Source organism: Podarcis liolepis, assembly GCF_965112155.1.
Source record: "Podarcis liolepis genome assembly, chromosome: 8".
In the NCBI taxonomy this organism is placed as follows: Eukaryota; Metazoa; Chordata; class Lepidosauria; order Squamata; family Lacertidae; genus Podarcis; species Podarcis liolepis.
The window spans coordinates 87,765,245-87,779,805 of NC_139560.1; the positions used below are offsets into that span (position 1 = coordinate 87,765,245).

Sequence of the window (14,561 nt, forward strand, 5' to 3'; positions counted from 1 at the left end):
GGGGAAATACAGTTCAGTTTTAGGGAAATTATAACCCCGCTGAGCATTGTCCTGCCACCTTCTCTGCATTAGGAAAGAGATACTGCTTTGGGAGATTAAAGTGGCAGGCATGTGTACAATCTTCCAGTCAGATCAGACAATGCTTTGTGCCCAAGGCAGGAACACAGGGACATTGTCACTTTGATCCAAACTGCAACAAAACAATGGCCCAACTACTGAAATAAATTCTGTGTAGAGCTTCCTTTAAAAATTATTCACTTATAACACAGCTGTACAACTTTGCAATGGATTCTGGGCTTGTAAGAACTGTTTCTTATTTCCTATATAGCTATAAGGGGGAGGGACTCAACATATTTTAGGCCATGGTCTCTCATATCAAGCTCCCCATTTGCAGCTACTGCCTTTTAACAAACCCTGTGCATGGTTTTGTAGACTGGAACTGTGAACCCAAAGAGCAATGCCCACTACAGATGCACAGCCATGAAACATGCTCTCCAAAGAGGCTCATCTTCCTTGGCCATCCTTGCAACTGCTGGAAACTTAACAAAGGCTTGCTGTTCAAATAAATAAAATTAGATTCTACCACACAGTAGTTACATATGTACCTAATAGTAAAGTATGATTTAGCATTACTGTAATGGCCTAGGAAAGCATCGGGTTCACAAGCTCCCCCCGCTCCTTCTCACTGTGACTGCAAGGAGGAAGTTGGAAGCTTTCACTTACATTTTTTAAAAAATAACTACAGTTATTACTCAGAAGCAGAACTAATTTGAACAATGGTTTATTTAACTAAACATCAATGTCTGCTTCGCTTATTTCAGTGAACCACAGTTAAGACTAGAGATGTCAAAAAACTCCACTACACACGGGAGTAGGAATTCCTGCAATTCACATGTTCATTTGAGGTCAGGAACAGAAATCATACAAGTCAATACAAGCAGTATTTGCTGTAATTTTTAGTACTCAAACATTACATAAATGATAATTTTATTTACTGCATTGCTTCTGCCATTTCCCTTCCATCTGTGGCCAATGCACAGTGTGGAACAGTGTGCTTCTCAATTGATAGGATTAATACGAAGCATTTTACATATAGAATTGCAATTCCAACTTATATTTATATCAGCACCAGACATTCTCATACCAATGCTATATTTTTATGTTGTGAACTGCCCTGAGATCTACAAATGAAGGGTGGTATATAAATTGCTTCTGCAATTTATATATAAAGTCTATAACTGGCTCCAAGTTCACATGCAAGCCCAGGATATAGTGCAGATAATGAAATAAAAAATAAACACTGTGCTTGTATTAACTTTCCCCGCATGAGTATAAAAACCCATCTATATTTTGGTCACAGGTCCCAATTAAGACCATGGGGCCACACCTACCTGGCCTAGGGCTGGGTGATATCAGCTTTTCAACATCACACTGTATTGCTAGCTAAACATTGGGGGGGGGAGTGCACTTGCCTCTGCCCGCACTTGCCTCAAGAGCTGAGGCGGTTTTACCCAGGCTCTCAGGCTGGGACAAGGGAGCTAGTTTGCGCTGCTCAGCTGAGCAGAGGTAAGGTTCCCCCCCCCCTGCTCAGACAGGCCCAGTGCATGAGCGATGAGAGCATCAGAGCTCCTTTAACTGCTCACTGCAGGGAGCGGCAACCATGCTCCCCTCAACAGAGCCCCGCTGGAGACTCCTTTAAATGCTCAACTGAGGCAACGGCAGCTGCACAGTCCTCAGTCGAGCAGTTTAAAGGTGCAGAGGGAGGAACAATCTGTGTTGGCGCCTCATTGATAAGGCTTGTTTCTCCCTCTCTGTCATATGAGGGCAGAGTGGGGTGGTGGTTTCACTCAGCACTATATTGCTGGTGAAACTGCTGCCGCACCCGAGTCCCTCTGCTAGCAGCACCCGCTGGAGGAAGGAACTCTTAACCCCCTTCAGCGGACACTGCTAGCAGGGAGACTCAGGAGCGGTGGCGGTTTCACCAGCAATATACCGTTGAGTGAAGCCGACATCGCGGTCTGCTCCTCATAACGGTCCTGGGCAATATATTGATATATCGCCCAGGCCTAACCTGGCCCCACACCTGATGTGACATCAGGTGAGGAGCAAGTGAGAATGAGCTGCCAATGCACAAGCAGGAGCCTTCAGGTGCACTCCTAATTTGCATTGGCAAGGGAGATTTGTTGTCACCACCAATCCACTGAGCAAGACAGCTGAGATCAGCTGTAATAATACTGCATTCCCCACAGGGAACTCCATAGCAAACTGATCCTTGAAGTCACTAAGTCAAGCAAGGATCCTTTGCGAGCCGCTTGCAAACAGCCCTACTTAGTGCTTTGAAGCAGAAAAGATCAGCTGATTGGTGGCACTTCAAAGCACTATGCAGGGCTCTTTACAAACCTGGCATCATCATTACATCGGCCACTGACAGGCAGGTGGCTCTGTCCAACTGTCAAATCTCACGTGCTCCATTGCCACATATTTGTACCATATCTAAACTACATTTCCTATTGTTTTTATCAGTGCTCACTCTCGAGGTTGCAGTGTTTTATGTTTTGAATAGAAAGCAGAGGGATTTATATTCCTAAAAAATAATCCAAACGACACTGAAATTTTAGAAAAGGCTGTTTGGGAACAAACGGAATGCATAGCTAAATGCTCATCTTTATAAACAAATATAAAAACTGCGCCGAAAAAGATAATTTCCTGAGGGTAAATCAGATTGATTCTATTAAGTCACCCCATTGATTGATTGATTGATTGATTGATTATTTAATGGATACAAGCCCAGACTTAAAACAACAACCAGATATTTAATTGCCTGAATAGGGCAAAACAATCAGACAAAACAATGGAGATTTGGAATAGGATCTACCATTTCTTTTGGGGACCCAGGGCAAATAGCAGCTTGGAAATGGGGGTTCTCACCAAGGAAATAGCTAAAGTTTCCATATTTATTTAGTTATTTCATAAACTTTACACACCACCTGATTGTCAACCCCCCCCAAAAAAAACCCCCAACTCAAAGCGGTTTACAAAAATAATCTCCACCACTCACTTGAATCCAAAAATCCGCTTGAGGGTCTGGTGGATGGAAAAGCTCACTGAAAAAGTAGTGCAGATATAACAGGAGCTGTTTCCTTTTCGATAACTTGAAGTTTATAAAGCAGCTGGGAAGTTCAGTGGGGCAGCTGCTGACTTGCAGTTTCAAATGAACTCAGATGAGCTGCACATACTTCTGGATGAGCCATCAGGAGTTAGAGAATTACAGGAAGCCCAGGTCAAGTATCAGGCAGGAGTCAGTCATATGAGAATAACATTACGTACTTGTTTTAACTGTTAACATAAAATAATTTGAAGAGCAAGCAAGGTGAACTGAAGTCATTGCCAAACTATGGGAACTCTTATCAAAAGTATTCTGTGCCAGAAAATTGCATGCTTTTATTTATCTATTATCTATTTTGTATTCTGCTTCAATTCATCCTTTGCAGGATGTACTAGGGTGGTACCGGACAAGGAGAAAGAATGTAGAGACCTTGAGGGCCATCAAGAGTATCAAGGCAGGAGTAATAATGGAAAAAAAGAAGAGTTTGTGCAAAACACTGGGGTTCATCCTGACAGTTAGAAGCTCTGCTAATAGATTCAACATTCTTACATGAACCAACAGAACAGACTGAATAATTCATGACTCGATATAAAAGGAGACAGACAGCACTTTTTCTGGGTTAACACATGACTAAGATGAGTTAATGGAACAAACATTCACATTTTAACTTGCACTTAGCTCCATCAAGAAGATACTATTATATCTCAAATAGACTTCAGACACACTCTCAAACTTTTCTGAGACATATATCAGTGCATCATACAATGCAGGTAAAAGGAGAAGCAGCTTTAAGTCAATGGAGATCAGGGGCCATGAACTGGCTTCAATTCTCCAATTGTAATACAGTGGTGCCTCGCAAGATGAAAAGAATCCGTTCTGTGATTCTCTTCGTCTAGCGGTTTTTTCGTCTTGCGAAGCAAGCCCATTGACGGATTAGCGCTATTAGCGGCTTTTAGCGGCTTATCTGCTGATCGGATCAGCTGATAAGCGGCTTAGCGGCTTAGAAAAGGGGGGGGGGAACCAGCAGGAACTCGCAAGACATTGTCGTCTTGCGAAGCAAGCCCATAGGAAATTTGTTTTGTGAAGCACCTCCAAAACGGAAAACTCTTTCGTCTAGCGAGTTTTCCGTCTTGCGAGGCATTCGTCTTGCGGGGCACCACTGTATTGGTTACAAATGAATATGGCAAGAAATGTACCCCTCCTCAAACCCCAATTTCTTGCACACAGCTTTTGGCTCATCCTCTTCATTTTCATCTCTTATCTAGCTTTAAGTACATGTAATAGTTGGAACTCTGAATGCTTTCCTGCCCAGTAAAAACTACCGGTACTTCCCTTCACCCAACTGCTGATGTGGTATCCCATTTATGAAAGGTTCTACCCAGGCAGGATTCCCTTTGGTCAAAGTTTATTGGGCAACCTTTTAATTTGCCCAAGTTATTTAACAGAAACATTCAGATTAGTTTTTATGCTGGAATTTTACTTGTTTTGTTTAAATAATGAATTATGCTATTCAAGCTTTAATCTTTTTAACCACTCTGAAAGTCTCTGAAAATCAGGATTTTTTTAAAAAAAGGATATCAATAATTTAGAATACAAACACTGTGATTTAGTTCCGGTTGCAAGTACTTTCATGTTACGAGTTGTGCCAGGAGGGAGATGCACATCCACATGAAAGCAGTGCAGTGCAATGCAGTGCAAATGAATAACATCAACATCTGGACCAGATTTGTGACCAAAATTCCTTATCCAACAAGTGGTATGTATGCAGAAGTCTACTTATCTGGATTGGTGCGAAAATGTTTCAATGCGCCTGTCTTAATGCCTGAGCTTTACTAAAACACCCAGTTCTTTCTCACAACTTGTACATCTGGCTTCCCCTACTTAAATGCAGAAGTTTATATTTATCTCTGTTGAAATTCATTTTGCTAGTTTAGTCCCAGATCTCCATCATGGGGAAATAATCTTGGATCCTATTTCAGTCTTCTAAGTATGTTTGTTTGTTTGTTTACTGAATTTGTGTTCTGCAGTTCTCAGGGTGGTTCACAACATAATTTGCTAGCTGCCCTGAATACTTGAAGAGCATACATTCTACTACTTCATCCAAGTAATTTATAAAGATGTTAACCAACACTAGGCCCTGGACAGCATCCTGCAGAACCCCACTTGTCACTTATTTCTAGGTTGACGAGGAACTACTGAAATGCACTATTTGGATATGGTCTGTTAATCAGCTACAAATCCACCTAATGGGACCATCATCTAGCCTATTTTACCAGCTTGCCAACAAGGATACTGAGGAGCCTTTGTCAAAGCTTTTATACAATGTCTACAGCACTCCCATAGCCTACAAGACTAGTAACTCTTATCAAAAAAGGAGGTAAGGTTATTCTGGCATGGCTGACTTAAGAAACCCATGCTGGCTCTCTGTGATAGTGAATATGACACAGACAGATCACTGGTTTTCACAGAATGCTACGTACCACTACATATTCTGTAGCTAAGAAAAGCTTGGTTTGGTTGCAATCCTAAACACACTTACTAGAGAGTAAGTCTAACCAAACACAATCTGCAAAGGCTTGCACTGAATATATAGAGTAAAATCAATGGAGAGACGCTCCTATGGTCTGGTATATTTCCCTAAGTCAACCTCTGCATCCATTTACAGCTCCTTCCACCCCCTCTCTCTGAATAGAAGAGCCTAGAATCTGGATAATGTAATCAGCTTCCAGAAGAGACTGCCATGAACACCTCTAAGTATCCCTAATACATTGTACCTTTTGTGAATTGTAAATGTAAACCACTATGGGAGTTAACCTTGGCCACAAAACAGATTATAAAAATATTTATTTATTCATCCAAACTCTATACAGTGCTCCTACCTGCAAAGCCAATATGCCGTATTTTTCGCCCTATAGGACGCACTTTTTCCCCTCCAAAAATGAAGGGGAAATCTGGGTGCGTCCTATGGGGCGAATGCAGGCTTTCGCTGAAGCTTGGAGAGCGAGAGGGGTCGGTGCGCACCAACCCCTCTCGCTCTCCAGGCTTCAGGAACACATCCGCAGCCTAGGCAGCCCTGCGGGAGTTACCGCAGGGCTGTCTAGGCTGCGGATAGCAGTCTGCTTCCCGGAGCGCCAGGCGCGCTGAAAGCAGAGCGCCCGGCGCTTCGGGCACACATCCGCAGCCTAGGCAGCCCTGCGGGAGTTCCCGCAGGGCTCCCTACACTGCGGATAGCAGCCTGCCGCCCGGCGCGAGGAGCGCCCTGAAGCAGAGCGCCCCTTGCGCCGGGCAGACATCCGCAGCGTGTTGGCGTCCTGGGGAGTTCCCCGCAGGGCTCCCCACGCGGTGGATAGCAGCCTGCCGCCCAGCACGAGGGGCGCCCTGAAGCAGAGCGCCCCGCCCGCCGGACAGACATCAGCCAGCCCCACAAGCTCGGGGGACTGCAAGGAGGCGTAGCGCCGTCATCGCGCTGTTCCTCGACCTGGTTCGGTTTCCCCGACCTGGTTTTGGGGGGAAAATAAAGGAAAAAATTCCAGCACCATATTGGTGTAGCTTTGATTAACACAGCAAACCTATGTGTTCCTCAACCTTGGCCCTCCAGATGTTTTTGGCCTACAACTCCCATGAGCCCTAGCTAGCAGGACCAGTGGTCAGGGATGATGGGAATTGCAGTCTCAAAACATCTGGAGGGCCGAGGTTGAGGAAGCCTGGTTTAAGCAGAACTACTGCAGCCTGCAGGTAGGAGCTCACTCAATTGGATACACCTCCCAACACACACAAAATTATCCACCTATAAAGCTAGATTCCATGGAGAAGGTATCATGCTTAGTCTCCCCCTGATTCTCCATTTGCAGGTGTTTTTCTAATGGAGCATTGAGACAGCTGAGTCCCACCTGCAGTGTGAAGCAGCACAGCAGGGATACACTGTGAATTAGGCCATTATCTTATGCAACTTCCTGGAAGATCAGTGTTCTGTTTACTCATAGGAGGGTGATAAAGTTAGGTAGAATGGATGTTTATTTTACTCAACAACTCCCTCCTCCCCCACTGCTTGACATAATCCAGCCAGCTCAGATTTCAGAGCCAGTGGAACTGCTTCAAGACCCTGCAAGATGGTTCAGCCCATGCAGGCAATGGACAATCCACACAACTCACAGGGACCATTGCAAGATCAAAACAAACTGTGAAATTCACAGTGAATGCACATGGGGTGAGTGCAAGAATATTATTGTCCCCAAGGAGAAGACACTGCTCATATTTCAGTCTAGCTGAGAGCACAGGAAGTGGGTATGCTGGGCAGAACCCTAGTTTTAGATTTCTACAATATGCTTTTGGTTCAAGTTTAGCTGACAAAAGCTGGAACAATTGAACAGAGAAACCAGTTCCTTATCATGATCTAGTTACATCAAGATTTGTCTTTTGCCTCCTGGCAACATGCAATACCATGAATCAGGATTCACTTTGAAATTTAAAAAAACACTTCTTTTTAAAACTGCAGAACAAACCAGCAACTTTTTTTTAGTGCATGTGAGTTTGAGGCACAAGGATGTTAACCCTATCATTGTCCCATGCTTACACCTGCCATCTTTTTTATCTCCATGTAGAACTGCTGATCCCCATACCCCATCACAACAAGGTAGGTTATGGGGGGGGGGTAATCCAACACACACTCCACACAAAGGGGGAGCTCTTTGTGAGAAGAGAATGTAAAGAACAGAGTTAGAAGAGGTCACAGGCAAGACCTTAGGTGCAGACATGAAACATCGCAAGACAAAAGCACTAGCTGCAGAGATTGGTTCAACTTAGCATGCATTCATAACTGCAGTGAGTGTTTAAAGTACAAAGTAAAAAATAGGTAAAGGAGCCCTGGATGGTTAAAGTCCAATCAAAGGCGACTATGGGGTGTGGGGTTCATCTCGCTTCAGGCTAAGGGAGCAGGTGTTTGTCCACAGCTTTCTGGGTCATGTGGCCAGCAGGACTATACCGCTTCTGGTGCAACGGACACTGTGATGGAAGCCAGAGTGCACAGAAACGCCGTTTACCTTCCTGCCGCTGCAGTACCTATTTATCTACTTGCACTGGTGCACTTTCGAACTGCTAGGTTGGCAGAAGCTGGGACAGAGCAAGGGGAGCTCACCCTGTTGTGTGGATTTGAACTGTGTTTGAAGTACACCATGTTCATGGTATTGCTTTCCTTACAACAGTAAATTCTTTCCCACCCCACTGCATATATGGGGGCTGTGAGAATCATAGAACTGTAGAATTGGAAGGGATCCTGACAGTCATCTACTCCAACCCCCTGCTATTCAGGAACGCTACCCACAGCCATCCCTGGGTGAGCTCTAACCACCAACCTTTTGGTTAACAGCCAGATCCACTGACCATTGACCCACTGCACCTCTGGAGGTTGGGGGCGGGCGGGCAGGTAAGCGCCACATTATAACCTATCTCTGGGTTTGGTTTGGTTTTGCCTGTCTGTCCGAGTGTAAGTCGCTTTGGGCTGCCCTGGGCAAAGCAACTCGCCCGTGTCATTAAGTAGTGATGGCTGTGACAATGACGACCTCACACGGCAGGGATGGGACCCGGGGCACCCCGGATTGGCACCCTCCGGCGACCGGGACCCTTCTCCGGAGGCGCCCCCCGCCCCACTCACCCATCAGCGCCCGGAGGTGCTTGAGGCGCGTCAGGACGTCCTTCCGCGGGTCCAGCGCTTTCTGGGTGGACTTCTTGACATCGGCGTGGCCCCTCCGAGAGAACATCGCCGGGCAGTTTGCGGGGGGGGGCGTCGCCCTCGCCCTCAGCCGGGAGACCCAGGGGCGCCGCGCCGCCGCCGCCTCCACCGCCAGCCAGCGAAGGGCGGGCGGGCGCGCTGAGGCGGCGAGGGGGGAGGGGGAGGGGGCAGCGGCGCTCCTGAGGGAAGTGGGCGTGGCTTGGCCAGGCTGGGAAGCGCCCGCCGCGGAGCTCCTTCGGCTCTTCTCTTTCGCGGGCGCGCGTCCTGGTTTTCTCTTCTCCGGGGCGGGGGGGGGGCGGGGGCGGACCAATGCCGGCCTCGCTTTCTCTTCATCCGACGGCGCAGCCAAGCCCAGCAGCGGCGGCGCAAAGGGCGGCCATCTTTGGAATCTTGGCTGGCGCGGGGCATGCTGGGAGTCGTAGTATTTGCGGAGGAGGCTCTTCGCGCGCGCCGCGGTCGCGCGCCTTTCTCTGGCAGCGCGGAAGCAGTTTCCGTCCTTGCAACCCTGCAGGCGACATCTTTGATAAAGAATTATATGGAACAGCCTTCCTTAATTATTGTACTGTTAATAGCTTGAGGCGCTTTTTAAATACTAACCTTTAAAAGTTTTTACCTCTATTTATTGTTAGTTTATTCAATCTGTATACCTAAAACTGCGGTTTGCTGGCTCTGTGCACTTTTGATTAACACAGTATATTGATTTACTTGGGAAACGAGTTCTTGCAACTGTCCTGTGGAAATAAAATGCGCAGTGTTACGAAGTCCTGAACGTGCTTCTGAGAAGGGAAGCCCCACTGAAATTTGTGACTTGTTGAGTAGCCCTGCTTTCAGCTAAATTGAGCAAGGAATCATCTTATTTATCATTTATTATATTTGTATACTGCCCTTCATCCAAAGATCCCAGGGCAGTTCACAACAGAAAAATACAAAATGAGAATGCAAATACATAATAAAACAAAAAACAAAGCAATAACCCCCTTCCCACAAACATTTAAAAAGCCATAGAGTGTTAATTAGCAAATCGCCTGGTTGAAGAGAAACGTTTTTGCCTGGCACCTGAAGATACATTCAGATGTTCTTTGGCAAATCATGCTGCAGGGCCTCATGAGATGGTGTCTGACTACCGTGAATTCAATGGTCATTTAATGTCATGTTTTTTCAAATGGTATCATGGATTTCGTAGAAGCCAAAGAGGTAAATAATAGAAAAATGACTGAAAGGCAAATTCTCACACATCGTGTTACTGATCTTCCTTTGCAGTCTGGAGCTGCATGGGTGTGTTGGCTGTAATCTAGGTCTCCTCACTTCAAAGAAGAAGAGTTTGGATTTGATATCCCGCCTTTCACTCCCCTTCAGGAGTCTCAAAGCAGCTCACATTCTCCTTTCCCTTCCTCCCCCACAACAAACCCTCTGTGAGGTGAGTGGGGCTGAGAGACTTCAGAGAAGTGTGACTGGCCCAAGGTCACCCAGCAGCTGCAGGTGGAGGAGTGGAGACACGAACCCGGTTTCCCAGATTACATGACTACCGCTCTTAACCACTACACCACACTGGCTCAAAAAGCGTAGCAGGCCCATGTGAACAGACCAGGGTCCAAGGCGAGCTGAACATTCCCAGAATCCGCTGCACTGTGTTGGGCTTCTCTGGGAGTAGAATTTGTGTGCAAGGGGCTCCCTGTATGATGACAATTCCAAATCATTTATTTACTGTGAGATGTGCATGCCTTCTATCAGATATTGTGTAGGCCCACAATTTGTTTTCAGTGCATAGCTTTTGAAATACAATTATTTAAATAGGCCTAGTGCTGTGGGGTGGGGGCAATGGCGACTGAGACTGAGAGGAAAGGCCTGGACCTTAAGAAGAAGTGGACAGGAATAAGAGAAAGGCCCTCAGGGTGGAGGAAAGTGGGTTGTACCAACAGACAAACTTGAGCCTTGAAACACCAGGACGCCCATCGAGTGATGAGGGTGCTCCCCTCCCCCAGACCACCTCAGTGGGCTGAAGTTCATCTTGACATTGGCTATCGGGCTGGGGTTGTGCCTTCTGGAGTTTTCCTATTGCCAAAGAGGGGAATATAGCTAAATGCAGATCAAATGCATGTTTGCAGTTTGCCAACAAGCAAGCAGTGAAGAAGGAATTGGGTGGCCTTCTGCAGGAAGCCATTCCACACTCTGTGGATGAAACTGTCCTCTCTCTTGTGGCCCCTGCAACACTTCTGGTGACACTGGGTCACAAAGCAGGGCCTCAGTTGTGAACTGAAAGACCAAGCTAGAAAAGATTTGGGGAGATATGTGGCTTGTTCTTCTTTGCTGATGTTTTTAAGTAAAAGGGGGCTGATTTGTTTCTTGGCTGCAGCACTACATTTGTCATTTTCGTGGTAGAAATCATGTTGAGGGCCAGGTTAACCCCTCCCCCTTAAAACCCCCCAGTCCCAGGGGCCCCTTTGAAGCTGCTTTTAGTGCTGGAAGAAACTGAAGAAATCTAGTGATGAATCTCCTAGTACTGATCATATAGCATGCATTGTTTTAATATCTATGTTTTTGGATCAGAATGATTTAGAAAAGAGTCTTGAATATAATGCTTTCCCTTTCATGACAGTTGCATTTATGATACACATACAGTACTGCAGTGTCTGTCCATAAACATCCCATCTTGGAAAGTTCTTTAGAAGCCTCAGCTGAATCCGCCCAGTTCAGCAAAAGGTCACCTGTTGAATGTCACAGCCACTAACATTTGTATTTTCTAACTAAGTGCACACTGTCTGTCCAAGGCCCAGCAAAAGGGGGAAACAGCTTTTCACAAAACAAAAACAAAATTCACCTGTTGTTCTTGTATAACTGGAAATTCAAGCAGAACAAAAGAGACTGAGCCACGGTTGTTCCTGGTGTTCCATCTCCGCTTTTATTTATTTTTATTCTACTTTAACCAGTTTATAACCAGTTTTTCAGGTGAGATTTTCAAAGACGTGTGCAAAGAAATATTTCCAAATACAGCATAAAATCATAAAACCAAAGCAACTATTGCAGGGAGGAAAGTTAAAACAGAAGAGTTCTGAATTCAGAGCAGCAACTAAAAATAAAAGCCTGCTGAAAACAAAACAAAACAAATCTTAACTGTCTAGTTGTACCCTGTGCCGGCCATTTATATGGGTGTGAACTTTCTTTCAGATAACCAAATGCCAAAGTGTTTGGGGATTTAAACTGAGCCCAGAAACGGTTAGGTGCCTATGAAAAGGAAACCAGATTGTTATTAATAGTATATTTAATAGAGTGGCCTGTTTAGCAATGGTTGCTTTATTAATACAATGCAGTTATGACAAGAAAAAGAGGTTTTATTCACCAAAACAACAGTTTGTTGCTGTTTTATCGGCTGCTGATATTAGGGTTTGACTATGTCTAGTGCTGTTTTACTGTTTGCTCTAAATGTTAATGCCCTGTTGTTTTCATGGAATCATAGAATCATAGAGTTGGAAGAGACCACAAGGGCCATCGAGTCCAACCCCCTGCCAAGCAGGAATTCAATTGTTTTATTTTATCTTTTACACTTTTACTCCAACCCACCCCATCCCACCATGTTATTTCATCAAATTATCCAAGTATGTTTGCCTTTTTATTTCCAAGCTAGCCTGAAAACTATTCTGATGTGACAGGGTTAAAACAACAACACTTGGCAGAGAGATGGTTCCAGAGCTTGTTTAGCAGTGGCTACCCACATCATATTTGCTGAGACCACCAAAAAATTCCCAGTGCCAAAGTTTAAGGAACAGAATCAGGCACTGAAAATAGTTTTGGGAGTCCCACTGTCTGTCAGCAGGTGGGCCCTACGGAACAGGTTTTTCTGATGGTGGCAGCTACTGTAAGCTCTGGAACCAGCTCCTTGCTGCAGTTAAGATATCATCCATTTATTTGGCTGCCTTTGAAATCAGGTATTGTTTTGCCTTCTGTTTTGGCAAAAGGACAAAAGGATGAGAATATTCTTCAAGTGTATCTTATCCAGCAGTTTCTCCCATCTCCCACTGATGTTTTACATGAAGTGTGGAACACGGTTTGTCCCATTCCTGTGAGCCCTATTCCTGTGGGTTCTTTGGGTTTAGCTCCCTCAATAATTATGCTAATAAGCCACATTCTGCCACGTAATACTTGGATCTGCAACTTGGATTTTTCTACTTCAATTTAACCTAAAAATCAGCAAGAGTGAACAGAATTGGTCATATGAAGATAAACATTAAAAGAACACATTTTACTTTGATTTGCTATTTACTGCATATATGATTTTATTTGCATATGAGTCCCTGTTAGGGAAAAAGGGTATAAATAAAAATATAAAAACAACACCACCACCTCTGGTTCTACCAGATGTGACCAACATACAAGCTTTGGGTAACTACAATTATCTTCTGTGGAAGCAGTAAGTAAAATGACTATGCTAGAAAGATGACTTTCTGACAAAGATACTGGAAGAAGGTAGTTTTTTCTGAAAAGCATTGAGTTGCAAAGGTTTGCAGGCAGATAGCTGTGGCAGAACTGACAACCTTTTTTTGGTGTAACAACCCAGGAATCTTGAGCAAAAAAGTGCGAGTGGTCTGTCAGGACACTGAACTCTTCTCTTAACAGTGATCCTAGGAACATATCACAGATGCTCAATGGTATCTGAATACTTGTTTCATGGTGGTCCATGTAAATTCAGGCATGTAGTTCGTGATATGATGCCGTTCTTCCACATGGCTGTTTTTATGTCAGATTTCACATCGAGGGGTAGGAAGGAATGCTGTTACTTGTTTAGCATTGCCCAGTTCAAAACAGGGGACACTTTTAAATCAGGAACCCCCTCGTGTGATTTATGAGGTGACACAGTCACACGAGAGGAGTATATTATGCCAGAAGCTTCTTGTTTGAAGTTACTTAAGTTGTAATTTGAACAAGTGATACAGTGTATTGCCTGGAACTGTTGAAAATGAACTGGAGAGCTGACATGGCAAATAAATGCATGTCCCATTTCTTGTGAGGCTCACTGCAAATGTACTTTAGCACTACCTAAACCCCGAGTCTTACCTCAGCATTAATGCAGCACCAATAGTTTGGACTTTAATACCAATAAGTATTGCCACTGCAGAAAGACAATTTAGCATCCTTTGAAGGGTAAACTCTTGGGTGATGAAAGGAATAAATGAGATACCTCAGTTGTACGTGGTGTGCTTTATAAAGCACCTCCGTAGGCTGCAGCAGAGGAGCAGTAATAAGAGCCATTTCCTCATATACTAATTAATGTCCCACTGCTACTTGGGATTACTGTTGCTTACTGCTTGGAAGGTAATGTGATGCTGAGAAACATGAAATAAAACTAACAATTGAGAAATATGACCAAGAGCCAAAAGCTTTAAGAGGGGGGTTGTTGGGAATTCTGTTAGTTCTATGTTTTGCCCTTACAATGTATAAATCACTTAAAACCACTAGGCATAGTACTTTAAAAAAAAAGAAAAAGCAACAGGCCCCATTTACATGCTTTCAGTGTAAATGGCATGTTATGGAGACTACTGCCAAACCCATTTACCTCTCGCCCACACACTTCCACTATGTGATGTCATAACGGGAAGCTTTCCCTACCCTTTGCAAATAGCAATCCGTGTGTTTCTTTTACCAGCTATGACCAAGGAGCTGTGCAGCCAGGTGCTTCCCATAACATTGCGTTAGGCCCTGAGAAAGGAGGTGCCCGTGTGCACAAATTCCATG

The 14,561-nt window shown here is 44.7% G+C and overlaps 1 protein-coding gene across 16 annotated transcripts in view; it reads right to left on the bottom strand.

Moving 5' to 3' along the window:
* Nucleotides 1-9,239, bottom strand: part of RALGAPA2 (Ral GTPase activating protein catalytic subunit alpha 2) — a 203,393-nt gene extending 194,154 nt beyond the window's left edge. For 6 of the 16 annotated variants that reach the window (XR_014529580.1, XR_014529581.1, XM_083518962.1 and 3 more), the window contains exon 1: nt 8,757-9,172. Coding sequence is in view for 9 of the 16 variants with exons in the window: in XM_083518962.1 (XP_083375088.1) it covers nt 8,757-8,862 (106 nt within the window). In the remaining 7 variants the exon portion in view is untranslated. Of the gene's footprint in view, nt 1-8,756 lie in introns of all 16 variants that reach the window. The other 10 variants (XR_014529577.1, XR_014529578.1, XR_014529579.1 and 7 more) reach the window with 5 other exon arrangements.
* Between the last annotated feature and the right edge of the window lie 5,322 nt (nt 9,240-14,561).